Consider the following 26,581-nt stretch of genomic DNA (forward strand, 5'->3'; position numbering starts at 1 on the left):
AATATTTGAGTGAAATTGATTTGGTAATTTTGCACTTATTCAGATTATAAAACATACAGCAAATGAGGTAAAGGCAACGTGAACAACAGGGCTGTAACGGGGCTCATGTGTCTTTATGTCGTCTGCTCATGTAGGAGGCGCTGTATCCCCCAGTGTGTGAGGTTCCTGCAGGACTGAGCAGGCTTTATTCGGCTGACAACAGATGACGTAACAGGAGCGATGTTTTTTTTTTGCAGCTGGACTGAAGAACAACCTTTCTCAGCAGAAACGCTTTGTCATGTCTCAAACTTTCCCTGCGCGTGTGTGAGACAGCAGTCATTAGTCAGCAGCACACACAGTTAGAAACATTTTGTCCTCGTGTGTGGAAGATTCACCGGATGCAGTTGCTTTGAAATACCCAGCTTGCTGTTGTCTCTCTCAGACACAAACACAGTCGCTTCTCGTCTCGTCGAGCCCGTGTCCTTGCTTTCCCAACACCTTTGTTTTTGTGAAAATGGGTGTTAATAAAACTTACATTAGTATCGGCTATGCCTCGTTTGGGACGCTCATGGGGTTTTCTGCTTTCCTGGTGTGGAACATCGCGTTCAGACAGCCGTGGACTGCAGCCATGGGAGGACTATCAGGTACAGTAAACACTGTGCAAAAACATTATTTTTGTCACAGGTCGTTTTTATAACAGCCTTCAGCTCTACCACCAGTGACCCCCTACTTAGCTGAAAGTGCCCTAGTTATTGAACCTGTTTATTGCAAAAGGAGCTTTTAATCAGGCAGGGATCAAACTTGTTGTTCTAGGGTAGACAAATCAAAATATAAACAATGTGGTTCAATCAAGTCAAATTACTATGTTTAATATCAGGGAGGGATCTTTTCATTTATCTGCTAGGTTTGAGCTTGTCATCTGTACAAGGGTCAACTGTTTACGTTGATTACAAGGAACATTGCAACTGTTAAAACATTTGAGATTAAAAGTATCCCAAAGTGCAGACAGGTTTTTAAAATGTGTCTTTGAGTCAAAGAGGATAATACATTTCCAACAACAGTAAACAAAAAACCTATTAAGTAGGGAAGGGAAAAATAGGAACACTAAAGTGCAGAACTATCAAAACATGGGGGTGTGTGAGTATATGTCAGGTTCATTAACTGTTCTTATATAAAATATTTGAAAGATGGTGTTTTGTATGTGTCAACATAAAAATCAACTGTCCCTGAAAGTTTTGTCCATTTTTTTTTTTTAAAGGTTGTCCAGTATTTCACATTTTCGAAATGTCTCCCCCTCCTACCCCACCTTTCAGGCAGCATTTCAATATACATTTAATGAATTCAAACCACTGTTAGCTTAGAAGTAGTACGTATAGTACATTTCACGACAATTTTATTAACTTTTGATTCTGGATTCTTTTATATGCATGTTTCTGATGTTACAATATGACCGTGACATTGGCCACAGACGTGCAACTACATGACAACATTAGATCCCATCCAGTCTTCCAAATACACTTTAGAAATGTTGGCTTTTGCACCTGCAACAGATTATATTAAGGGTTGTTTCCATGGATCTGACCTTTGACTCACTGTTGCAAGTGCACATCTAAGACCTTTGCTCTAATCTGTTTACAGAATGTACATTATGACACATTCCCAAAGATTAAACTGACTCATGCAGGCCTTTTGTGTTTATTTGGATTAAAAAAACAAATGTATCATGTTCCTCCAATGTCCCTTATCAGCTTTGATAATTTATTGACACAATATTATTTTTCCCAAATAAAATGACACATGATGTATTACCTGTCTTATAGTATGTTGTGTGATCACACTCTCGCCTTCAATTATCTCATTGCATTTAAGACTCAGTGAGCAAGGTCTTCAACACTGTGGCTATGTAAAACACAAAAAGGGGAACATTTAAAAAGAAAGAAGTGTGATTGCTTACCTCAGCAATAATTGGCAACTTGGTGTGTCATGTTTTTTCAGAAAATGCACAATCACCCCTCATACCATGAGATGGTTTTTACCAATTTGTATTTTTAGATTTAAGAATATAAGCTGCCACTTGTTTCAATTTATTTCAGTAATGTATGAGACTTTTCTTTGGTTTGCATTTTGGTAAAACATCAAGGCTTTAAAAATCGGTCTAAAAATGTAGCTTGTTGAAGGATGTTTAGAGTATGTTTGTTTACTAGTTTTTTGCTATGTTGAATCTCTCTAACCCATTTGTGCTTGTTCCTCAGGTGTGCTGGCCCTGTGGACCCTGATCACTCACGTCATGTACCTGCAGGACTACTGGAGGACCTGGCTGAAGGGCCTCAAGTTCTTCTTCTTCATCGGACTCTTCTTCTCTCTGTTAGCGGTTGTGGCCTTCATCAGTTTCCTGGCTATTGCCATCAACAACAAAGAGTGTAAGTTCCTATAGCCTAATATAACACATTTTACATTAGTCTCAGGGGCCTTTACAGTTTGTACAGAATATGAATACCAAAGCGAGACCCTCTGTCCTTAGACCCTCAAATCGGACAAGGAAACATTTCTAAAGAAACCCCACTGTTAATGGAGGAAAAAAATGGAAGAAACCTCAGGGAGAGCAACAGAAGAGGGATCCCTCCCCCAGGACAGAAAGACATGCAATAGATGTTGTAAATTCAAAGAAAAGGATAATACATTTACAACATATCGACAGTCCAAATGCTAGAAAATTCATGTGTCTATAAATAAGAAGTTATGAAATTGAATGTTAAACTGCAAGTTAAACTGAATCACTGAGAGGAACTGGACAACCTGCTGAGTCACATGACTGGGTTGAGAGTCCCGGGGAATTAGCTGTCTCCGCTCCGCCTCACCCATACTCTTTCAGGTTTACTTCATGTTCAGATTTCCTACAATCCCCACCCAGAATGCCCTCTGACAACCCTGAGGGAAACATTGTAGGACAACAAAAATGGCATTTGTCTTTCACAAAATGCAGTAGTAATGCATTTTTTGCCTTCAGGCCACTATTACAGGAATAAATATTGACATACTTTTGTGTTATTTTGGTTGTTTTCTCATATTTTGGGCCATATCAGAATAGATGCAAGTGAAAGATGTAAGTATAAATCAAAATCATTTGCAGTTCTGCTTGCGAACATCGGAGAAAATGTTTCATAATATCTTTAATCATAAAAGGCTCTTGAACTTAAGAGAGCTCCAGATGTGTCTTTAGTTGGTAAGAGTAAAACATTGATGACTCTGGTACAGACACTGTTTATGTTCAAAACCGCCTTGGTCGAGGTGATTTATAATTAATATCATTATAATTTGTATTCAGAAATAGAGCGCTATTCTAGCCCTTTTATTTTATTTGAATCAAAAATGTTTTACCATTAGCCAATGAAGTGATGTTACAAGAAAAAAGCTGGCATTAACTATCTTATTCATTGTCGTACTGCATTTACTCCTGAATTGGATCCTTAAGGCTTTCTTAAGTGTAATTATTAAATGTTTACGTAAGAACAGCCCCAGGCCATCACCCAACATCACTGTCGACCTCTGTTGTGGCTAAATGGGAGTGAATCCCAGCAGCCATGTTCCAATGAATGTAATCTATGTAAATCTCCCCTCTCTGGGACGAACAAAGGTATTCTGTTTCTGTTTCCAATGTCTTGTGACGGCTGTATTTGCAGCAGATTAATGTAAATGGTCTGTTTCCCTCTCTTTCCCACAGCCCTGACTGACCCTCGGAGTCTCTACCTGTCCTGTGTGTGGAGCTTCATGAGCTTCAAGTGGTCTTTCCTGCTTACCTTGTCCGCCCACCGCTACCGCCAAGAGTTTGCCGACATCAGCATCCTCAGTGACTTCTAAGAACACTAAAACATCGTAGTGACTACACAAACTTTATTGAACAGCCTGATGATGGAGGACACTTTCGGAGGAATCAGAGGAGAGTTTTGAATACTTTGTGTCGAGGATAACACCCTGAGCCCGGTAACTCCCCTGCCTTCAGGGCCTGAACCTCTATTTTCTTTTTTAATTATCGGTGAGGGATTTGTTGCTGACTGTGCCACTTGAAAACAAATCCAGCCCTACTTTTAGGATCCCTGACGGATTTTAAATGGTCACTTTCTCAGCGGCTGCCTCGTCATGCATCTGCACAATTTTTTCATGACAAAATATATCCAAAACAGGCTAATATTTTTGTGAAGGGAATAATTGCGCCACACCCATTTAGTGTTCCAGTTTCCGCTGTAGCCACTAGAGGGAGCCATCCTTTCAACAGTTAAACGCTATGTTCAGTGTGCGCTTGTCATCCTAAATGACATTGTGTTACATTTAATTCTCTCGTTCAATAAATGATGAAGAGCTGCTCAAGTTGCACAGGCAATGCATATGATGAAATCTTGATACAACTAAGCCCTGCTTCAACTAGGTGTATCGAGGTCTTGCATTGAATGCTTTCATTTTATAAGCACCACATTTCCTGCTTTATATACATTATGGAACCATGAAGGGGGCATTTTTAATATAAAGAATGATTTTTGTATTATTTTTATCAGTGTGAAAAATAAGTGTGAAGTTGGGCCTTAGTTATGGCTTTAGTTCGCTAGCAACACTACATGGCAGCTCATGCATGTTGCTTCATGTTTTATTTTCTTGATCTAAACCAATTATAACATTTATATTGTTGCTTTATGAGATTATGTGGCTTTGTTCCTTTTATTTGTCTACATCCCTATGTTAAAAAATGAAGAAAGACATTGTGTATCAATTAACTTTGAGTGTGTGTTTGTATAATGAGCGACTGATAGTCTTGTTAATAAAATGTGTTTTTTGAGATCCTCTGTGCATTGGTTTGGATAACTGTCCTAATGTTTTATGAATTTGCTCCTTTTTTTTAGTTTCTCTTCCTCCATAGCATTTTTTTTAAATTTGTGACAATTGAATAGGTAAAAAGACATTTTTCTCTCCATAATCCAGGTGACTTTCAAGTGTCACAGAGGCTTATGGAGGGTGTACCACACCTTTCTTCCTACTAAGCTTATGTCAAGAGGGTCAGTGTTGGGCATTAAAGTGGGATTTGCATTGTAAGAGGGAAAATAACAAATATTCCATCACACCCGAGCCACATTTATGAAGGAAAAAACACCCCACAGCATTGCAATTCCAACAGTAAATGCAGGTCAATAAGCTACACTTTGAAGTCAGGCAATTATTCCATCCATCTACATTTTTATTTTGTCCCTCAAGGGGAAGGTTTGGGGGGGGGGGGGGGGGGTGCAGAGAATTTTTTAGTGTATGATTTTGTTAAGGCAGCCGCCATGATAGGGGGACTTTGAAGTTGATTTGAAAAATATGTGGGTGAAATATTCTAGCGGAATCAGTGTTTAGTGCTTTATTACTGATTCACTTATTCATTACTGGTGAATATCAGGTGGGGAAATGTGTTTTTTGCAGCTGTTATGGAAAAACTCCCTGGCAAGTGAATCTGGTGTTTAATTATTTATTACAAGTATCAGTAACTTTGATCCTTAAGAAGCCACTGTAATTATTTCACTCTCTTTGTTGCTTTCCTGCATCCTTCCTCTGTGTTTTAAGGACATTTTTGGGGGGTACTTATATCTTAATTGCATTACACTAGTTTGCTTGTAAGCCCCCAGAGTCTCATTGAATCAAGGTAATTGCGATGTTGTGGTTAAATCTCCATGGCAACATTTTTTATCTGGCCGTTATAAACTTCGACATTAAGAAACAGAAAAACAATCCGGCTCACTTTCCACTGAGCAAGCTGGGGGCTTTGGAACCAAATGCGTCCTATTAACTTTATACAACAGCCTGTAAAACGTGTCAGTGTGTGTGTGTGTGTGTGTGTGTGTGTGTGTGTGTGTGTGTGTGTGTGTGTGTGTGTGTGTGTGTGTGTGTGTGTGTGTGTGTGTGTGTGTGTGAGAGAGTTTGTGTGGTATGTAAAGAGAGGGAGGGGTCTCGTTTTATTCAATTATGGGACTTCTTTCTACCCAAATCAAGAGAGGAAGTTGTCTCAAGTGTTGACTGGCAGTCTGGCAGAGTGCGGTGAGGCTGGAAACAAAAGTTTATACATTCAAATAACACCACTACCCTAAACATCCTGTATAATTAGACGCTAGTGAGCTACAGAGTGAATCAACCTTGATAACAAACAACCTACGGGGGAAAGGATTCCTTTGCATCACACACATGCAGACCTTAACGATGTCAGAAAAGGACACAAACACGTATCTCTCACACAGCTCTCAGACCTGTTTGTGTGTACTTTGTGACACATCAAAATCAGTACATTTACATGTATTCAAGTACTGCACACATGCAACATTTTGATGTACTTGTACTATACTCTGGTATTTCTATTTGATCCTTTTTTGATACTTCTACACTACCGCATCTCAGTTTTTTCTCAACTACAATTTTTTTTCACTGATTTGGTTGCTTTTCAGATTACATTTTTGATCCAAAAAGTATCATACATTTTTTTAATTGCTTGAAATATACATTTGGTGTAATGCTACTAAACGTACTTGTGCATTGGCTATAAAGATCAAGTTTCTTGTGCCAAACGTTCCCAATCTTTCGACTGCATGAGCCATATTTGCCTTTTTTGCCTCCATGCTATCTTTCTCCTTCTATTGCCATATTGCCAAAGTACATTTTGTCGATTGTCATGGCTGGGTATCCAACAACTGACACCCATTTACTCCTAGAGCCATAGCCACACAAGCATACCTTGGACCAGGTGAGTACTGATGTTGGGAGACTGCCGGGTGCTTCATTTATGTAGCCTGTGATTTCCCTTCAGTTTATAATTACACTGACCTGTGCTGAGTGGCAAATAAAATATGGGACTTGTCAGAGTAATTGTCAGTTTATCTGTTACACAAGTTGTCATGTCCACAGAATACTAGGCTATTAAAACATTTGAGGTTAATGGAGTCACTGTGTCCTTTAGACAAAGTTAAACTTAAGCCTAATGAGAATCCTTTAGAAGAAAACGATAGATTGTGTGTTCGAGAAACCTGAACACATCTGATCTCGGAAGCTGAGCAGGTTTGTGTTAGACCAGACTGCTGTTTTAAAAAAAAAGTTTTAAAACATGATATATTCTTCCTGATTACAGTAAAGGTGCAACCAATCAACCCTACTTAATGTTTAATCCGAACCTATCTTTATCCGTAGGGCGGATGTGGCTCAGGAGGGAAATGGATATCTACCAATCAGAGGGTTAGAGGTTCCGTCCCCAACAATGAACATACAAGTGTATGTAAGTCCCTGATGGATTTTGATTGCAGTACAAAGTTATTGAGTTATTTTACACAAGAAAAAAAAACTCCAAGATTATTCAAAATCATTTTTGTTTAAATCAAATGATATGGAAGTTATTGAATATTGTCCTAGTATGTCTTTTTGGCGTCTCACTTTACAGACGGTCCCTTCACACTCCATTCTGCCCACCAGCTGCAGATAGAGACCAATGTGAAGAGTCCAGCTCAAACGACTGCGTCTATTGGCTTGTGTTGATGACAATTGGGTTTGTTTTTATAAGTTATTGATTTGTCAAGCTTGAATCCATCAATATCTTATCATTTTACCCAACTACAGTTTATGAAATATTAGCTTTCTTGGACAACCCCAACACTTAAGTGATGCCTACATAATAATGCATAATAATCCTGAAATACTGTGTATAGCCTAATATTACAACAACAGGGGAATAATAACTTATATTAATTCGGAAAACTAAATTAGATTTTAATGCTGATACTAAGTAACAAGGTAAATGCAGGCCCTTTACCTGCAATGAAATATTTTCATTATACTAAGGTAAAGTATTGCTCCTTTTAAAAGTATGTAATATTTCTTCTGAGATGTAATGGGGTAGATGTGAAAATAAGCATATAATGAGATTACAAGAACACTATAAATACCTTTAAAATTGTAATTGAACAAAATTACTTAGTTACTTTCGACCAGTGATAAAGGGTGAACAGGAATTCACAGCTTTGACTCATGTCTGCGATGCGTGCGTGCTAACAGTTCCCATTGTGAAATATTAACATTGGATTTAATGCTGAAAAACATAAAGCATTTGATCTAAAAAAAGAAGCGTCAGGAGGAAAACGCTAAATGAAAAGCAAACATCTTGAATTGGTCGAGAACCAGATGGCCTCTTTGACATTAAGAAGCCGCTTTGGCATTTTAAGAAGGCAGTCCCAGAATGATTTCCGAGGAACTTCCGCAAAGCGAGGTACAAAGCCCACAGATATTTAAGCAATATCCATAGCAATTTACTGTTTTATTTACAAACTGAAACATATGTTTCTAGACCTTTGCAGCCCCCCTCCCCACCCGTCTGTCCTTATTACCACACTGATTTACTGCTGCAGGATTTCTCCCTCTCTATCTGATTTTTCCTTTCCTTGCTTTGTCTCTATGTTATCCTTATCATCTTCATTCATCACTCACTAGTCATTCAAACTGTCCCTGCAGACCTGCCTGCTAACTGCACATACCCTACCTTTACACTCAGCTATTGTTTTCCCCCTCCCCTTATTCTGTGTGCAATGCTGTCTGTGCCTCTGGGACCACTGCAAGCTCGCATCTGAAACATTTTAGAGAGACACATATTTGCTGTTTTAGAGCACAAAGGGATATGCCATGGCAGAGGTTGTTTGAAGTGGCTTCACAGGGGGAACCAGAACCAGAGCGAGGGATTTGAGAAACCATAAAGAAACGTTAGCGCAATGTAACATTGGTGAATTCATGTAATCTAATGGAAGTGGGGATTGATTCAATGTGAAGGCGCGCCTCTTTGAAGCTTGCCCTGTTGATGTTTCTAATGCAATAGCTCTGTTGTAGAAACGCATGCATTCCTCTGTACCTCGCAGACAGTGCTTCACTGTGAGTTTGACAGGAGTGGATGCGTGATAGTGCCTAATCCTGCAGATCCCAGGTTGACACTGCTTCCAGAAACCAGGATTTGAAGTGTGAGTTTATCAAGACGTTCTGTTCACATTGATATGGGGGGTTGGTTTTTTGGTTGTCAAACAAGGAGCCGTGCTGAGAGAGTCCATAGAGTGTTACATTTACTTCAAAATGTCAAGATATATAGATTTCCTACAGCAGAGAAGAGAGCACATTGTGTCAAAAAAGGGATAGGATGCATGGCCTTTTATTGTTTTGGTGTGAACATACAGTTTGCATTATGATTGCTCCTCATTCTGTATTTTGCTGTCAGCGGTAAGGTGCACATGTTTTGTAAAAAGTAATTTTCTTTGCAACAGCCTTATGGTTTAATAAGCTCATTTCTGAAGTTCACGCTGAAATAGGGTTTTCCAGCCCGGGCAGCCACATGGTCAGTTCTGATCTGCTGACTCACCGTGTGTTATTGGAGTTGTTTACAGCTAAAAGTTGACTTAAAATAGCTGACAAAGCAGTGGAAATGACTTTCATGTGATGATGTGCCATGCATCAATTACATCAGTGTCTTTCCTGCTGGCCACGTCAGCATTATTAACTGCAATAAGTAATGTTTTTTTTTCAATCCATATATAGAGGATACTGTCCAGCTGTTTTTTGTATTTTTTGTATTGCCCCTGTATTTCATTATCACATGCACATGGAAGTCATATGACCTGCTGCTTGCACACATGGACACAAAGTTATGCAACATTCAAGCAACATTACAGACATGCACAAAAATCCAGCCTCGTATCTTAAAATGTTTCATGCGATATTTTCCACTGTTTGTTTTTTGTAGAAGGCCGAAAAACTGTTACCATTTGAAGGTCCATTTAAAAAATATAAATGTAAGACCTGAATTGTTTTCAGTTTTTCGTTGTTAGGTTGAGACTGATTGGACCACAAAGATTTAACATCTAAGCCATTTCTATTAAGGGCCTGTTAAAAAGTGCTTATGAAATGTGTTTCTACTACACAAAGTAAAAGTGTGCTCTAACCATCATGCCCTGCTTCTTTCCTGGATGTCCAAGAATAAGCCACACAAGTTTTTATCCGGCCTAACCTGCTGCTACATGTGCACCAGCGCTGCATGCTGTATCCCCAGCTCAGCTGTGTGCTCCACTGGGACTGTTTGCAATGTGCCATGGACGAACCCCGGCGCTTAAACACTGTAATCAGAGCCAGAGCAGGATATTGGCTAAATTACACATGAAAGCATGGACATTTGAAGGAAGCTTGAGCACTAAATATTATGATAAATTACAACCTAATACGAGAAGATAGCTCATAGCTAAACAAGAATAATACAGTCTTGCACGCAGCGCGGGGAAAACAGTTTTTATTGCATGATTGCACTTTTATATTTGAAAAACACACATGTTAAATGTATCTATAAACATTTGTCAAAACATTTCAAGTTTCATTTTGTTTCTTTTCTGGAGTTATAATTGTGCCACATGAACGTCATCAGCAGAGAGAGGTTTCCTGTTGTGACAGAAATGTACATTAAAAAAAAGTTTCAAAAAAATACTTTTACTGATCACTTTAAAGTCACTCAAACTTATACAATGTTCTTTCTCTAGTGCTAATGAAAATAAGATATGCTCATACACACTCTGTGGATGTGGATGAGATTTGCTTGACAGTAGACTGACATCCCTACAACTGTTTCCTTTTCGATAATTTTAACTCAAATACTATGTATACGACACATATTTGTTCTATATATAAACCAATACAAACAAAACATCTCTCATGTGAAACAACTATTACCTTAGTTTTATATTTATATTTATTTTATATTTCCTTCATAATGAGAAGTTTTTTAGGGCTATAAGGAGGTCCTGTCAATGTTGGCTTATTAGATATATACATTTGAATATTTATAAATAAAAATCTCCAAAACACAGGTGTCTGACTTTAATCCTACCAACTGATCTTTGTATATAATCTGTTTATGATTTGGATTTATCGTTTGAAATCTTGGACTTAATGGGGCAGTTGTGTGATTTATGCAAACGCAGTTATTGGTTCTCTTGCAGAGATTTAAATACAAAGTTGGATGTCACGCTCAGCACAAACTGTAAACAAGGTAGAACAGCAAGCCTGGTTCAGTCTTCAGGAAAGAAATTCCCCCGTTATACAGTTATCATTTTTACACATCTTTTTGAGGATTAAGAGGTCCCAGGATGATGGTGTTTGACACAGACAGGCTACCTGTTTCCCCCTTTTTATAGTCTTAATACTATGCTACCTTCATATTTAAAGCACAGACATCATCCTATCAATCCTCTCATCAAAGTCTTGGCAAAAAAAAGCTTTTCCTCCAACATCCTGAAATATTCTGTAAACTCATCTGTTCATCGATGGTACAAGGCAGGTGGAGATACATACACCCTTGCACATTGTACTTTAGCTTTGCTTATCATCCACACCTCTCTCATCCTCATTAGAAGTTGGCAAGCCAACCCCCCCCCACCACCACCACCACCACTCCACCATGTCCCATCCCCAACCATCCCCCACATACCATGCACCTTCACCCCTACTGCCCCCCACCCCGCTCCTACCGAACCCCTCTAAGTGGATACCCCACAGGAAGGGCTTCTCCAGGGGGGAAATGGGTCCCAGATGTCTGCCTTTGTGCCACTACAGGCTCCTCGGGAGGGATGGAGCCGTGGACGGGTGGCTGTGGGGTGGAGGAGGGTGCGTGGTGCTGTGTGCAAACATCAATAACGGCAGCCATGAGGGTGAAGAAACTCCTGGGGTGAAGGTGAGGAGGAATTTAATGATTAGTTCCTTTTGTCGAGCCAGCGTGGATTTCCAAACACATCATTTATGATTGGTCACACTGCCGCGCTCCTACCAGCTGAGCACGTCACCGCAGCGCTTCGACCTTTTGGTGTATGACGGTAATTGAATTGACTGCATTACGAACTTAAAGAAACTGTTTTCCCTCTTTTATTTTTTTTCCCTGGAAAACTTCAAAAGTTTCAACATGGCCGCCCCTCAGTGCAGTATTTCAGTCAGGAGCAAACCATATGTTGTGGAGACAGAAACAGACAATACCTCGCTCTTCTTTGATATCCAAACCTCCCTGTGTGTGTGCATGCGTGTAAGCCTATATATTTATAGGTATATTGATATGTGCATGATCTATTTTCAGCTCCAGAAAGGGTTAATTACGACCCCCATGGAAATAAAACAAAGGACGAGAGCAGGGCCTGAGTGTTTAGTGAAACATTATGTCAAGACTCTGACAAGGAAATGAAATGTGCAACATCAATCAGCCTATGAGGACAGAGATCAAACGAGCCTCCACACTCCTGCATCTGGTTCTGTTTGGACAGCCTCACTTTTTTCCCCCTTCTCTCTTTGCCTTTCTTCTCCTTTTCTTTTCCCCTTTTCTTATTCTTCTTCCATTCTCTCTCTTTCTCTCCCCTTCTGTTCTTCGACGTGCCACGACATTCCTGTAGGCCTACTCGCTTTGTTAGCTCATTTTTTCCATGATGGTGGCACAGAGCCACGGTTTCACTAAAAGGTAAGTGGCAGCTCCCGAGATTCCCCCCGACAACAGTGACTTTGCTGTCCCTCCACTGTCTCCACCAGAGTTCTCAATGAGCCCCACTTCTTAAACCAGCTAATCCTGGAGTTGATTTGGCCAGATATGTAAATAGAATCTCATAAAATGCACTGTCTCTGTCCATGGCCTTGCTTTGATGGCCAGATGAGTTTTATTTAATTCTTTTAAGTTGATTGAACCCAACTGGGATCGAGCTACTTTCCGTTCAAACGTCCCTCTCTGACTGAAATGTAAACCAGTGCAATCACGAGGCTCATCAGAAATCTTCTGAACTGCTCTCCGCACACGCGGTCCTTCAAATGCCGCGGCAATCACACCCAAATTGTTGGCTCGAAGCTGTCAAGCAGTGTGTCAAGAATGAAATGACGCTTAGTTAAAACCAAGGAAAATTTGTTAGTAAATAATACAAGTTTCTGAATGGCATGTCTAGACGGCGACTGAATTGAAATCAGTATTGAAACATCAAACATGTAACAATCCTTGTTTGGAGGTGATGAAATGTAAAGGCTACCATTAAGTATGCTGTCATCAAAAAGTACAAAGTTTCCGCAGCGTAGAAAAGCTCCCCACAACATCTCCCTGCGGTGATTCACACATGAGTCACTGGAGTTGTGACGCATGAAGGTATAAATTGACACAATGTTGGGAAACTGATTGGGATTCAAGGGTAGATTTAGTCATTCTGTTTAAAATTGTAGATTGTCCCACGCAAGTTGCTTGAACGGAATCCTGAACCATGTCTCGTCATCTTCCCAAAAAGACCCCTCTGCTGTGTCATGACTGGCAATGTGTAACAAATGTGTTTAAGTGGCTGCAGACCCAGATGGGTTCGCGGTTTGGAGGTAGAACATGTGTTGGTTTTGCCTCGGGGCTGTGGATGGCACAATTAGGTGCTCCCTCACCTCTGCAGACTGAGGTCACTGGGCCACTGAGGTCAGGGGTTATTTAGGGTCCTATCTATGCTGCTTTCCCAACCCAAGGTGGATGACACTCAGCAACTGACGTCAGTGTTTTAACCCAAGAACTGGATAGGTTTTAGACAACAGGTTTATGGAGGATTTTAGTTATCAGTGTTCACATACATAATGATATTTCTGAAAAATAGCTCATCTTGTGAAATGATTTCCAGGATGTGTTCTTGCACAACCTCACATTTTCTCTCAGATCTACTCAAAGATGCTGTGGCCAAACAATTTCATGAAAAAATGTTTTGTTGCGCTGCAGGACTTTACAGTTTGTCATGGTCAAATTTACAATTTGTCCCATTTATAAACAAAAAGTCTACATCATAAAGCATGTTGTTTAACCTGCAAATCCTCCTTCATCCTTTTAATATGCAGTATTTTCTATGACTCCGTCCAACAGGTTTATCAGCATGGTGAAAACTGTGGCAGTGTAAACACACACTTTATAAACGAACAAAAAACTTTAAGCACGACATTAATACACATGATTTATTCCTTTGAGTTACAAAAAAAGCGGTTGTGTGTGTTTATAAAAAAATCTCAACATAAATGTTGTATATGAAAGTTTACACTGCTGATTGTCAGAAAAAAACATTCAGATTTATTTTGGTCCTAATAATGGTTGATGAATGAGAATGCCGACATGAGAGCATGCGGACTGACGCTCCAGCCCCAAATCTGGAACCCATAAAGCCTCAGACATCCCTGCAACATTAGACACAGCACTTCTTATTGGCTGAGAGCTCCACTTACCCCCTTCCTCTATCGCCCGCCCAGCACACACACACTTCCTACATCTCTGCCTGGCTAATGCCGGACCACGCCCTCTGGAAGTCCGCTCAGCCAAACAGAACTGCCCGCAGGCCTCGAGTTAGCGTTTGGGTATAAAAGAGGCGGAGGTGGACCTGCCTGTCAGATGGTTTGTTGTTGTTCTGTCTGCCAGGTTGAGAGGGGAATGTGAAAGTGAGATATTTAACAAGGTAACCAGGAAACAGGACAGCCAGAGCGACGTCCAATCCGATGGAGCTTCAGAAGCCGTAACTTTTCCTAACGAGAGAGAAGACTTTTGTTACACACGCTTGTCAAGTCCAAGTTTGAGAGAAGCATCTCAGCTTCTTGTCTTTGCAGTGGAAGCTGAAAGGCTGTTAGTGGACGGTGAAATGAGAGAAGAGGTGTCTTGCACTAACTCCCCTGAAGGAGGTCTGGGGGCCAGCGAGGAGGAATTGGAGAGAGGATCGAAGAAGACTCATCAAGGAGGAAATCGAAAGCGTACGCCTTTCCCCAAGAAGGATAGCATGGGTCAGGCAGAGGAAAGCAGCACCGGCAGTCCTACCAACCTGCTGCCGTCAGGGTCCAAGAAGGTGAAGAAAAGCCCAACAACAGTTGTGTCGTTGGCCCCCACGCCGCTGGGGCCCAGGCTCGATCAGCCCTTTGAGGACCTTCACTCTCAGCGTGTGATCGCAAATGTGCGGGAACGTCAACGCACTCAGTCCCTGAATGATGCCTTCTCATCTCTACGCAAAATCATCCCCACACTACCTTCGGACAAGCTGAGCAAGATCCAGATCCTGAAGCTGGCCTCACGCTACATCGACTTCCTGTACCAGGTGCTGCAGAGCGACGAGATGGACGCCAAGCTGGCCAGCTGCAACTACCTGGCCCACGAAAGACTGAGCTACGCCTTCTCCGTCTGGAGGATGGAGGGGGCCTGGGCCATGTCCGCAAGCCACTAGGATCCCAACGAACTTCTCTCCTAAACCCTCTCGTGTCCACATCTCAACCCCACCACCCGTGTCTGTGTTTGCACCCACTTCCTGACCTCTGAACCTCTGAATTCTCCCCCTCTTGGTCTGATCTTAACCTTTTCATCTCAAACCTCTGCATACATCCCTGCTACATCTCAGTGATCCATGATGGTTCACTTCATCTTCATAGACAGAGATGGATCTTTAAAACTCAAACCTCTCAGTTCACCCTGTTTCCCTCCACTGTTTCCACTGCTATCCCTTGTCTGTCTTACAATTTAATCCAGTGCAACAAGACGCTCCACTGCAGCCCCTCAGGTATGGACAAAATCTACAAACACACACTCGCAAAGACTGCATGAACACACACAGAAATCATACAAACAAAAACTTACACTTTTGTGCACACAGTTCAGTTTTATCATGTCATGAGCACAGTTTGTAATGTGTTCAATGTTTGTAATAGTCTTGTTTCAGAATATTATTTGTAGTCTTTCATAAAAAAATACTTTAAATGCAGACAGGATAAAAAACAACTAATCACTCTGTGCTGGTCAAGATCTCTTAAAGTATCCTGTTTAAACTAATGCAAAGATAGAAACGTTTACCTAAATGTATAAATCTGTCAAACACGTCAAATGTATTAATTGATCATATATATTTTCAGACTAAACAACTTAAAGCAAGGTTGATCTGTGAAACTCCTTTAAAACTAGACATTAACTGAGATACTTACAAATCAGCGTGACGATCACAATACAATTTAAACTCAGTTTAAAATTAAGTTAAAATAACTAAATTACCTTCACATCAATGCAAGTTGAGTGGGCCTCTGTTTACATACAGTACATATTTACATCTGTGCATTTTGTGCAACAAGGTGAAAAAATATAAAATCTACCAGAATAAAAAATCCAAATAGTGTTTTCTGTGGTATAACAAATTCATTAAAAAAAACCATATCATCAGTTTTATAATATTACAAATGATGTTTCTAATTCTGATGTTTAAATGTCAATAGGTTTTAATCAAACGTGAACATTACATGATGTAAAGTAGAAGATCACTGATCCCTTAAACTTATTAATTTTCTTTTTATTTACTGGTTTTCTAAAATGTAGCAATGCTGCTATTTAGTTGTTTCTCGTTACATTAAAACTAATTTAGTTAATAAATGTTACGTGTGTTAAATAACATAAAGATCCCATCAAAACAAATGTGTTTGTCCTGTGTTGGTTTGTGCAAATTATTCTGCCATTTTGGATGCAACTCTGGCAAAAACAGATGTTGCTGTCAAAGAAAATTCTAAATTATATTTGGCAAAATTATGTTTTCTGTTTCTCCATAGAAAAAATATCAACAAAAGAGATAAAATGCAAATAATTATTTTAAGTTTGTAAACGGTAATGAAATAAATATCTCTAAATCATGTTCAAATAAATCCAGTGTATTGACAGATCATGATTAAACAGCTATCATAGTAAAACATCGAAGGTTGTTGGAATACATTTTTAAGCACTCTAGTTGTTTCACTTCAATGACTAAACTGACTAAACAGCACATTATCATCATAACAATCTAAACTCTGCAGTGTTTGACAGACCTCTGATGTATTTAAGACAAATGTTTTCCTCCAGAATCTGAAGGATCAACTTCACACAGGGTCTGGTTTTTTTCAACCGTTTTAACAGACACCAGATTCCTGCACAGGTACAGCATGAAAGGAAGGAGAGAAAGGGAGAGTGGGGAGAAATAAGTGGAGGCACATCTCCCTCTCTCCCTGCAGCCTTGCCCTCTCTCCTTAGGATCTTGTATCGTGCAATCAGGCCCCGCCGGGGCCCAGACAAGCAGGAACCTTTAGATTGGAAACAGTTGTGAGGTATTAGGAAGGTGTGTGTGCGAAAGTTAGGGTCATGCACACAAGCCTGTGTGTGTTTCAGCGCATGTACATGTGTAACGGTGTGTGTGTGTTTGTAGTGCACTTTAATTACCTGTGCAGTGTGTGTGTGTGTGCGTGTGTGTGTGTGTGTGTGTGTGTGCGTGTGTGTGTGTGTGTGTGTGTGTGTGTGTGTGTGTGTGTGTGTGTGTGTGTGTGTGTGTGTGTGTGTGTGTGCGTGCATGTGTGTGTGTGTGTAAGTTTGTGTGTGCATGTTTGTGTGTGTGTGTGTGTGTGTGTGTGTGTGTGTGTCTATGTGAAAACATCTGCAGGTTGGTAAACAGGAATACACTTGCAGATGTTGTTTAGGGGATTTTAATCTCTAAAACACTCCAGGTTTTAGTTTTACGAGACCCACAGTTTAAGTTTTAGAAAAAAAGGAAGCCAGGAAGTCCTTAAAAAAAAGAAATGACAGCATGCAAGATAAGCACTTAATTGAAAAAAGAGCAAAGGGGCAGAAATGTGACCTAGTGCAGAGGCTCTCATGTCATCAGATAGATGACGGTTCAAAGTACACTTTAGTACACTATATCATGGTGCAGGAATCACAAACTATCCTTCAAGTACTCACACACAGGCTACATACAACATATATACCTTACACTGTCCAGACACACACTCACACACACATGCAGCCTCCGGCCATGTGCACACTGCAGGTGTTCCACTCGGCGTTATTATTAAACCTCTAGTGGCCTCAGCAACAGACGTCAAGGGCTCACTCAGTGCTGTGGATGGAATGCCAAGGCCTCTGCACGAGGTAGCTGAGTGTGTCCTTGAACGCAACGCGGTAGTTATTACCTACCACTTTGCCGGCTCTGCCTGTTATCATCAGCTCTGCAGGGGCCGCCGCAGAAAGTGCTACACATTTAAGGCCTGAAACTGACCTGAACGTCTAAGTTTAGGAAAGATGATGAGGTTAGATGAATCCGAGAAACATCAAAGGTGTGTGTGCATGCTGCATGTAATTTAAACCAGTGTGTACACATGTGTTAAATTACATGTATATCCCTCCATTATTTGACAAACCCATAGAAGGTCCAGTATATCATGGATGTCATCAAAAAATATTAGATGCAGACTCTTTAAAGTTTTCTGAAAGCTTAAAAATCTTAATCCACATCTCCTCTATGGCAGACGGTTTTCAGGGATCGGACAAAATAATAGAAACAACTGACAATATATCAAAGTGTTTAATGGTTTCATTAAGTTTAAGAAGAAGTGATTTGAAGCTTTATTTTCTGCAGCATATTGGGTGTTTCTGTAATTTATCTATCCAAAGTATGTTTCCATTAAGATAAAAACTAGAAAATGGTCTATACACCATCTTTAAACTTACTGAATTACTTCTAATATACTTCAAATATTTTGTACTTTTACTGGCAGAGATCCTTCTTTCTTAATAGCCCACAGCCTATACACACACACACCATCACAAATATGATCACACACCGGACAGTTAAATACATTTTGATGATTTGATTTGAGGACGTGTGGTTGTCTGGCTCAGAATGAAAGATGGTTCTGTTTGAGTTGGAAAAAACAATACTCTCCATTTTGTTTATACTATAATCAAAATGCCTGTCAGTGCTCTTTCCTCTGCCGGAACTCCTGGCTCTGCTGCGTCCATGTGTGTGAATGTGTGAGTGTGTGTGTTTTTTTTAAAAATTTTTACAGTTTGCACTGACCAGCTGTTGGTGCTCTGCTGTGCATATTAAATCTCTGGCTTTGACTTTGGACTGATCCGGGACCAGATGTAAAGTCGTTCTCAAATGCGTTTTTTAAAAGTTTCATCCAGGAGTTGTGGCTTCTGATATTCTTCTTTATTTTTAGAGACTGTGAGGCGAGCGCAGGTGGGAGGGTTGTGGTGTGTGTGTGTGTGTGTGTGTGTGTGTGTGTGTGTGTGTGTGTGTGTGTGTGTGTGTGTGTGTGTGTGTGTGTGTGTGTGTGTGTTTGGGTGTATATTAGTGTTTTTGCATTTGACTGCTGCATGCATATGTGCTGTTGCAGTTGTACGTGTGTGGGCCTTGCTCAGTCAGCTACAGGGATAGAGAGCCATGGAGGAATGACTTCTGGTTTGACACGTAGGCGACAAAACGGCACATAACTTGAATGAAAAATGCATCAGGGTCTGTTGTACATTGTCATTAATAAAAGTGTCTTATAGTTACAGAAAAGTGCAAACTACAAAAAATTAAAAAGCTACCAAAGAATTCCATAAACACATTTTTAAGGGTTTTCTTTAACCATTATATCCAGTGAATTGTGCTTAGGTCCGGTGCAACAGGGGCCAGACTCAGACCACTATCCATGAAAACTAGGGTAAAGAGAGATAAATACTAATAAAAGTAGATCAAATTAATTTCTTAATAAAAAATAAATAAAAATGAATGACCTTTATTTATATATATCCTCCAAGCTGTAATTTTGAAATTGTTTACTGAGACAGTGTGAGATAAGAACAAGAAGAAAACTAATATGAACAGCAGATTAGAAGACGCCCTGCACAAAGACAAGCTTTTCTCGGTCAATTTACACATAAGCGTGTTTATGGCATAATGAAAGTCATGTGATGGGCTGACACCCACAAACATACGTCTGACTCTGTCTTACTGTCTTCTTCTTCTTCTCTCTGTGTGTCTTTCTTGAAGCATGGAAAGGCACACTGTAATTAGGGTGAACAGAAAACGCTCCAAATGAAATGTTTGCTTGTTAAAACAAGAGAGAAGTAAAAGGAGCTGTAGGGATTTTTCCATTTTACACGAAACCAAAGTGTTTGTTTGCTTTTACACTTTTTATAACCTCAACATATCAGAGTTCTTTTTCCAACAAATATACTTAAGAATGACACACAAGTATTGAAAATGTTATCCTAACCATGTTCTCATCTTCGTGTTTCTTATCTTTGCAGAGAACCGACAACAGAAAATCCTCTACTCTCAAAACAGAAACATCAGCAGACAATCCCCCGAACTTTTATCTTTCATAAAACCTTTTCTCCTTCTCTGGACACGTGCTTGCCTCATGACACTGAGATGTTTTCTTGATTAACTGTGTTTCTGAAACATCGATGACTCCTCATACGAGAGTCGAGAACTGAACATTTTAAATGATGCAAACAAGGAGAGAAACAACAAACAAACAAACAAACAAACAAACAGCTGGCCTGCGTTGACAAAGAAACAAAATGGCTGCTGGTTCGAGTGCCTTGGGTAACACCGTGATAACCATCATCCTCTTGGCATCAGAGGAATCACTGCCAGACGGACATTAAGATGAGTAATGATAATGGCACAGTGATGGTTAGAGGGCGGTCACAGCCAATGAATGTTTACAGCTAAAATGCTAATAAGCTAATCGCTCTGGCTCTCAGAGCCCCGTGTTGTGGGAGAAAGAGGAGCATGTGGAATCTGACAAAGATCTTTTGCTTGTTATGCTGTAGTAACTGGATAGCTTTCTTTTTGTGTGTGTTTTTTTGTGTAAGTGTATGTTTGTGAATTTGGTGTATGCACACTGTATACCTTCAACTCTGCTCATGCATTACACTTGGCTTTAATGAAAATGCTCATGGGAAAATGTCTTAAACCACTGATCACAGTTCAGCCACTATTAAACTGATTATTTTCACTTTAGCTTTTCTATTATTAAAGAATGTTGCAGAAAGTTGTTTTTAAAAAAAGCAAGAAATACTGATTAATGTATATCTTTTTCCCGCCGCTTTAAGAAAGCCGCTTGCTAAAAGTGTTTTCATTAAATAATGCAAACAAATAGAAAAGCAGACAGTTTCTTGTAAGTGTTGATTTTGTGATTACAGCCATAACATCGTTTGAAACCAGAAGAAGTCTGATGACTGTTTGAACATGTTTGTTTAGTAATGATTTGCATTTGCTTTTGATAATCTTTATTTTGTCAACTCCCGTGGACAATAAATCTTTTCTTAATGCTGTATATGAGTGTTATATTTTCATAATGAAAGAAATATTGCATTGCCTTTTGGCATTCAGTCAAGTGATACCGATAGGACAGGAGGCCGTGGTGAATTTACCGTTAAAGTGAAGCAGGATTATATATTTATAGGAGTAAATGAAGGCTCTTATGCAAATGAATAGAATTAACCTTTATTAAGGAGTTTTTTGGAGAAAAAAAGTAGAAAAGACAAAAGGCAGACAATCATTATTTACACTGTACAGAGTCAAAGAGTCAGTTAAGAATAAAACTGGCCTTTCAGTTTCAGATTAAATTCCAGTTTGTTAAGGCTACCTTCACACAGGTTGGTCAGCATGACACTTCAAGGCACACAGGCGGACAATTTGGTCTCTAAGTACGTACAGGGTTCATTTATCAGATCAAATATAAAAATAAATCATTTGCATTAATTAAGACAAAAGATAAGACATGTGATACGTCAGGTCGCTGCATGTCTTCTTTTGTAAAACTACAAAAGCTACACTCGGACTGTCCTTCATTATATGGAGCTGAAACTCGCAGTCATTTTTTTTCTTCACATTTTCATTACATTAACAAAGATTCGGCAGGTTTTGGGTTGCGTACACAATGCAACATAAGGAAAGGAATAAAAAAAGCAAACATACTGCATTTAAAAAAAAGAACAATCCATAGCACCGTCTTCATTGCGTTACACATGTAAAGAGCACTTCAAAGACACAGAATCTGAATGTATAAATAGCTTTTTTTTTTCAAAAAATATGTTTATATATCCGTCCCTTGCTTTTGGTGCTGTTCAACTGTTTGGATAGAAAAAAGAAACATTCACAGACTTTTCAAAGTCTTTGAAGTTCTTTAAGCCATGCCAGTCCAGGGACGGCACATTGTTCTCATAAACTTTGGTTGCGCTTAACCTGTGTCCAATTGCACTGTGGGTATTCATCTATCTCAGTGCTATTGCTCTATCTTAACTGCTAGAATCTTATGTTTGGTCCGGGGAGCAAAAACATCCCCGCTGCTGACGGTAAACAGAACGCTGCCACGTCTATGACAAACTAAGGACACATCATTTCCTCATAATAAAGGAAATGAAAGGAAATAAAAAAGTACAGCAGGAATGCTCATCCACAGGTAGAAACACTGGTCCACTAACAAACATCATCAAAGTTCATATTTTAAGACCCCTCCCATCCTGAGGGCAATGGAAGTGCACTTAAGGTCTTCGAATGATCCAAAATGCGATCAGCATCGTCGTATATACAATCATTTTTGAGTGGTCATGCTGCACTGAGGCATCCTGGGTGATTTGTGTCTTTGCAGACGTGTCAAGAATCTCTTTCTCCCCTGATACACACCAATGACGAGAGGTATTAGCTATTCATTGTGATTAATGCCGCTGATACAAAACTACAGTATGTCTACACTTTAAAGATGCCCTTCATCAAAGGCTGCTTTTATCTGCCGGGGAGCCTCACCAATAACTGCAGCCGTCCAAAGACTTTCTGCATGTGCTCGCCCGACAGGCCAAGAAAGAAAGGATAAAGCGATTCAAAAAAATATTCAGACATACAAAACAATATGAAACATATGTATGTCAGACTGTACTGTAGCTTCTTACTGGATTCTTAAACATCTCCGGCTGATATTCACAAAAATGTGTGCCGAAGGTCAAATGAGTGAATATTCAAAAACTAAAACATGAACAAACAAGACGTTTGATTGTCAACATGGCCGATCTTTCACATTACAGAACGGCGCAGTGCAAAGCGATCAGAAGATCTTTTTCCTTCATTGGATCTTTGTCACGTTTCCGACAAAATGACATCATCAGAGTGGGACGTGGAGGATGTGTCTGTTCTCCGTCACCGGCACGTCCTGCCGGGATGAGTCCTTCTGCTCAGAGTGATTGGCTCCACTGAGCCCGGGTGACCTTTGATCCCACATTCAAGGTTACAACAATCCTTGTGGGAGTCTTTACAAGGTGATTGTTTAAAGTCACAGGGCTGTGCTTTATCAAACGTGTGTTGTCAGCTCGCGATGCTCGAGAGAGAGCTTCATTAATCCGCCTCCCGTTGTCCTTCTATTCTAACTTTTTCTCAGATCAGTAACCAACGCTCCCTTCAGGACAACGTGTAGAGGCGTCATGTGAGAGTATGAATGTTGCGCAGGTGGATGTTGTAGCTCAGTGTGTGTTTGAAGTAGGTATGCAGGTGGAGGAGTTATTGGGAGGCGATGAATACAGTGGAGGACATCTGCTTCCAGTGATGGTCCAAATGCCGTGGTTTTATGTGAGAGTGTGTATGTGTGTGAGAGACTTGGTCAAAGGCAGCTGTCAGTAGACTCTTTCCTCAGAGAGAATCACCTTTTTTTTGTCAATTTTTCTTCCATTTTCCTTTATGAACGAGAGGAAAAGAAAGACTGTGAGATACATAAGGTACACACGTTCAGTATTGTGATGTTGATGAAGCAGAACAGACTGAATATGTCCTCCCTACTTGTCAGAGGAAACAGCTTCCATTGACAGTGAGGCGATGGCACTGACGGCCTCGCTGTCCGAGTCTCGCCTCAGCCTCCGTCTCTGCGCCTGCAGGTAGGACAGATCCACCGCCGAGTCTTTCACACTGTGCCAGTACTCACCTGCAGGACAGGAAAACAGAGGGAGAGGAGGAGAAAAGAGAAAGATTAATGGCCTTGGTATTCCAGTGTTGTTTTCATTGAGACTTGTTCCTTGAGGGAAAATGCCTGCACTGCATTAATAAAAAAACAGTTGTTGGTGTTTGATCCACCAGTTGTAGCTGTTTGATCTGAATATAAGCATTGCCGGTCACGTAAACAGCCTCTGGTCTAAATATCCCTGTTGATCATTTCACAAACTCAAATGCAATCCGCTCTCTCAGACTCTCCAGGCTCCAGCGACACACAGTCGAAGTAAAATCAATCAGTGTTTTCAAATGTGTTCATCTATGAGTGTGTGTGTGTGTGTGTGTGTGTGTGTGTGTGTGTGTGTTCTGGCTATGCATGGAAATAACATATATTTCACCCCAGGCTTAAATTATGGACTTAACATTCTTGCGGCTTTGCAAATATTTTTAATTAATCTAATTTGGTTGGGATAACATTTGTGTGCAATCAGGAGGGGATGTTGCGAAGGTCGTGTGCCAGAGAAGTGTTTGAAGATAATTGGAGCCAGGGCGGCCGTATGTGTGTGTATGTGTGTGTGTGTGTGTGTGTGTGTGTGTGTGTGTGTGTGTGTGTGTGTGTGTGTGTGTGTGTGTGTGTGTGTGTGTGTGTGTGTGTGCATATGTCTTTGTGTGGGACGGCTGGAGGGAGGGATGGGAGACAGGGATGTTAAGGAGGAGAGGTGGCCAGAGAGCAGGAGGGATATGCACAGAGAAGTATGGAAATGCAAACTATGTGATCATAGAACAAAAAAAATGGACGGAGAATGAAACAGTGCTGAAGGTGTGTGATGTAAAATAAAACAAAAGGAGCAGATTCAAGGTTAGTAGCAGAAGGTTCATTTAAAGACAAAATGTCTTTCGGAAGATTTAATGAAATGGTCCTGTCGTGCGGTGCCTGCTGTGAGTAATATCACACATCATTTGGGTTTGAAGGTGGTGTCGTGCATCTGTGAAGTCTGATCAGGTGGAAACACAAGTGAAAATACTTTGCTTAAAACGTGAAGGGCATTCCTGCCAGCCTATCTGCACATGGAACATGTTTTTTGCATATAGTGCCCAGCAGCCCGCTCCGAGCGTATATGGTAGCCTACTGTTCACGCTGCGAGTCTTATATTATCGTGTCAGGCCGGGTCAGGTCTGGCATTGATTTAGTGATAATTTGCAGGTAGCGGGTCGGTGCTGAGCTCTGCAGGTGAGCGGCTGGAAAGAAAGCTGCAAGACTTTCTTTCGCTTCACTGACCTATAGGATGGAAAATGTGTGTGTGTGTGTGTGTGTGTGTGTGTATGTTAACATGTGGCTTATTACTTTTTTAATGCACCTGAAACTCATCACTACAGAAACACTCAAATGTGTAGGTGTGTTTCACGGTACTGCAATTCCTCTGATTGCGTCCCGCTCTTGATGCTACAGAGTCTCACCTTGAACCTGGATGACGCTCTGCAGCGACCCGACAGCGTTTTCACAAGGCTTTTGGTCCAACACGGACTGGGACAGAGGCTCCACCTGGGAAACGGCAGTCCTTGTTATAGGATGGAACACACTGTGTATTTCTATACAAACACACATACTGTAGGTAACACACACACGGCTCACCTCCATGCCCAGCAAGGCACTGACGCAGGCTTCAGAGGCATCACAGATGGCTTTGAGGTCATGCCCCCCCTCCAGAGCCAGGACCACCCGACCCCCAGCCAGAGACATCAGCTGACGCGTGAGGAAGCCAAAACCTGGACAACACACATACACACACATTGAGTCCTTCCTAGTTTGTGAAATGTACACTAAATTGACGTGAATGTTTACTCTGCTTCCCAACGTATAGATAATATTCAGTCAGTCTGTCAGTTCCTGACAACAAACGTTTTCTCAAATCAGTTCACAAATAAACTCTCATTTCTACACAAAGTCGCAATGCAGAAGTTTTGGTTTGTTTCAATTAAACATCACCAGATGTCAACATCAGCCATCTACACTTCTGTCCACCTGAAAACAGTGTAGAATTATGAGGTGCGATTAAGCTTCATGATTTTACAATTTGTCCCAAAAAGTATATTTAAGCTTTCTATTAACACAATCTGGCTTAATGTCCCTGCATTAGAAATATGGATATTAAACTTCTAACTCCAAACAGAAGTGAACTTAAGACCTATTGCGATCACATCTCTACAGTTGCCCCCTTGTTCGAAATCAAGCCCGTATTCAGTCAGGACCATCATTTTGTTCTTAACTAAACATCTGCTAGGTTTTGTGACTGAGTCTTGAACGGTTGTGACGCTACTGCGGTGACAAAATCTGTCCGCAGAGATATAAACACATGGCAAAGTTCTAAAAACCTCCCCTGTGGTAGTTCCCGCTACAGTAGGTGTCCATGGACACACACAGAGACCCACAATGTGAAAACAATATCCACGCCGCTGTCTCGGCTGGTTATAGAAAACAAAAGCCAGTTCATCCGAGGCAGAGGTCATTCTCAGACTTTCACCAGAGAAATCATTATCAGAGTGCGCTTTGTCTGAGTGTGAGAGTGTGTTGTAGTGGTTTATTGAGGCTTACATTTGGCTGTGACCTTGTAGCCCCCCAGTGATGACAAATGTCCTTCCACGGCATCAAAGCCAGCAGACACCAGCACCACATCAGGGGAGAACTCGTGGGCGATGGGCATCACCACAGCTCTGAGGAGAGGAGGAGAGGGAACAACACGCTGTCAAACAAACTCTCTTTCCTACATTACGTTCATTCAAGCCCTGTGGCCACGCTGAAATTAGAT

The 26,581-nt window shown here is 40.6% G+C and overlaps 3 protein-coding genes across 5 annotated transcripts in view; 2 read left to right on the forward strand and 1 right to left on the reverse strand.

Annotated features, from left to right (window-relative positions):
• The first annotated feature begins 191 nt into the window (after positions 1-191).
• On the forward strand, positions 192-4,809 carry LOC134883572 (heme transporter hrg1-A-like). The gene is made up of 3 exons (XM_063911995.1): positions 192-623; positions 2,232-2,399; positions 3,701-4,809. The coding sequence occupies exons 1-3, from the start codon at positions 494-496 to the stop codon at positions 3,835-3,837; spliced, it is 435 nt and encodes a 144-aa protein (XP_063768065.1). The 5' UTR covers positions 192-493; the 3' UTR covers positions 3,838-4,809.
• A 9,627-nt stretch (positions 4,810-14,436) lies between these two features.
• Positions 14,437-21,135, forward strand: LOC134882804 (twist-related protein 2-like). Its single transcript, XM_063910751.1, has 2 exons — positions 14,437-15,569; positions 20,099-21,135. The coding sequence occupies exon 1, from the start codon at positions 14,667-14,669 to the stop codon at positions 15,237-15,239; it is 573 nt and encodes a 190-aa protein (XP_063766821.1). The 5' UTR covers positions 14,437-14,666; the 3' UTR covers positions 15,240-15,569; positions 20,099-21,135.
• Positions 21,136-21,289: 154 nt separating this feature from the next.
• The window catches only part of LOC134882789 (histone deacetylase 7-like), a 39,805-nt gene continuing 34,513 nt past the window's right edge, over positions 21,290-26,581 (reverse strand). For all 3 annotated transcript variants that reach the window (XM_063910729.1, XM_063910730.1, XM_063910728.1), the window contains exons 21-25: positions 26,368-26,486; positions 25,408-25,541; positions 25,233-25,317; positions 23,628-23,769; positions 21,290-23,524 (exon numbers count right to left, since the gene is read on the reverse strand). In XM_063910729.1, coding sequence (XP_063766799.1) covers positions 23,491-23,524; positions 23,628-23,769; positions 25,233-25,317; positions 25,408-25,541; positions 26,368-26,486 — 514 coding nt within the window. In that variant the 3' untranslated portion in view covers positions 21,290-23,490. The remainder of the gene's footprint in view (positions 23,525-23,627; positions 23,770-25,232; positions 25,318-25,407; positions 25,542-26,367; positions 26,487-26,581) is intronic.

This window comes from Eleginops maclovinus, chromosome 20 (genome assembly GCF_036324505.1).
Source record: "Eleginops maclovinus isolate JMC-PN-2008 ecotype Puerto Natales chromosome 20, JC_Emac_rtc_rv5, whole genome shotgun sequence".
NCBI lineage: Eukaryota > Metazoa > Chordata > Actinopteri > Perciformes > Eleginopidae > Eleginops > Eleginops maclovinus.

What these genes read in the sequence shown, in the direction of transcription:
- LOC134883572 (XM_063911995.1), top strand. Translation starts at nt 494, where the DNA reads ATGGGTGTTAATAAAACTTACATTAGTATCGGCTATGCCTCGTTTGGG. An exon ending in AGCCATGGGAGGACTATCAG is followed by an intron (nt 624 to 2,231) that starts GTACAGTAAACA and finishes CTTGTTCCTCAG; the next exon opens with GTGTGCTGGCCCTGTGGACC. An exon ending in TGCCATCAACAACAAAGAGT is followed by an intron (nt 2,400 to 3,700) that starts GTAAGTTCCTAT and finishes TCTTTCCCACAG; the next exon opens with CCCTGACTGACCCTCGGAGT.
- LOC134882804 (XM_063910751.1), top strand. Translation starts at nt 14,667, where the DNA reads ATGAGAGAAGAGGTGTCTTGCACTAACTCCCCTGAAGGAGGTCTGGGG.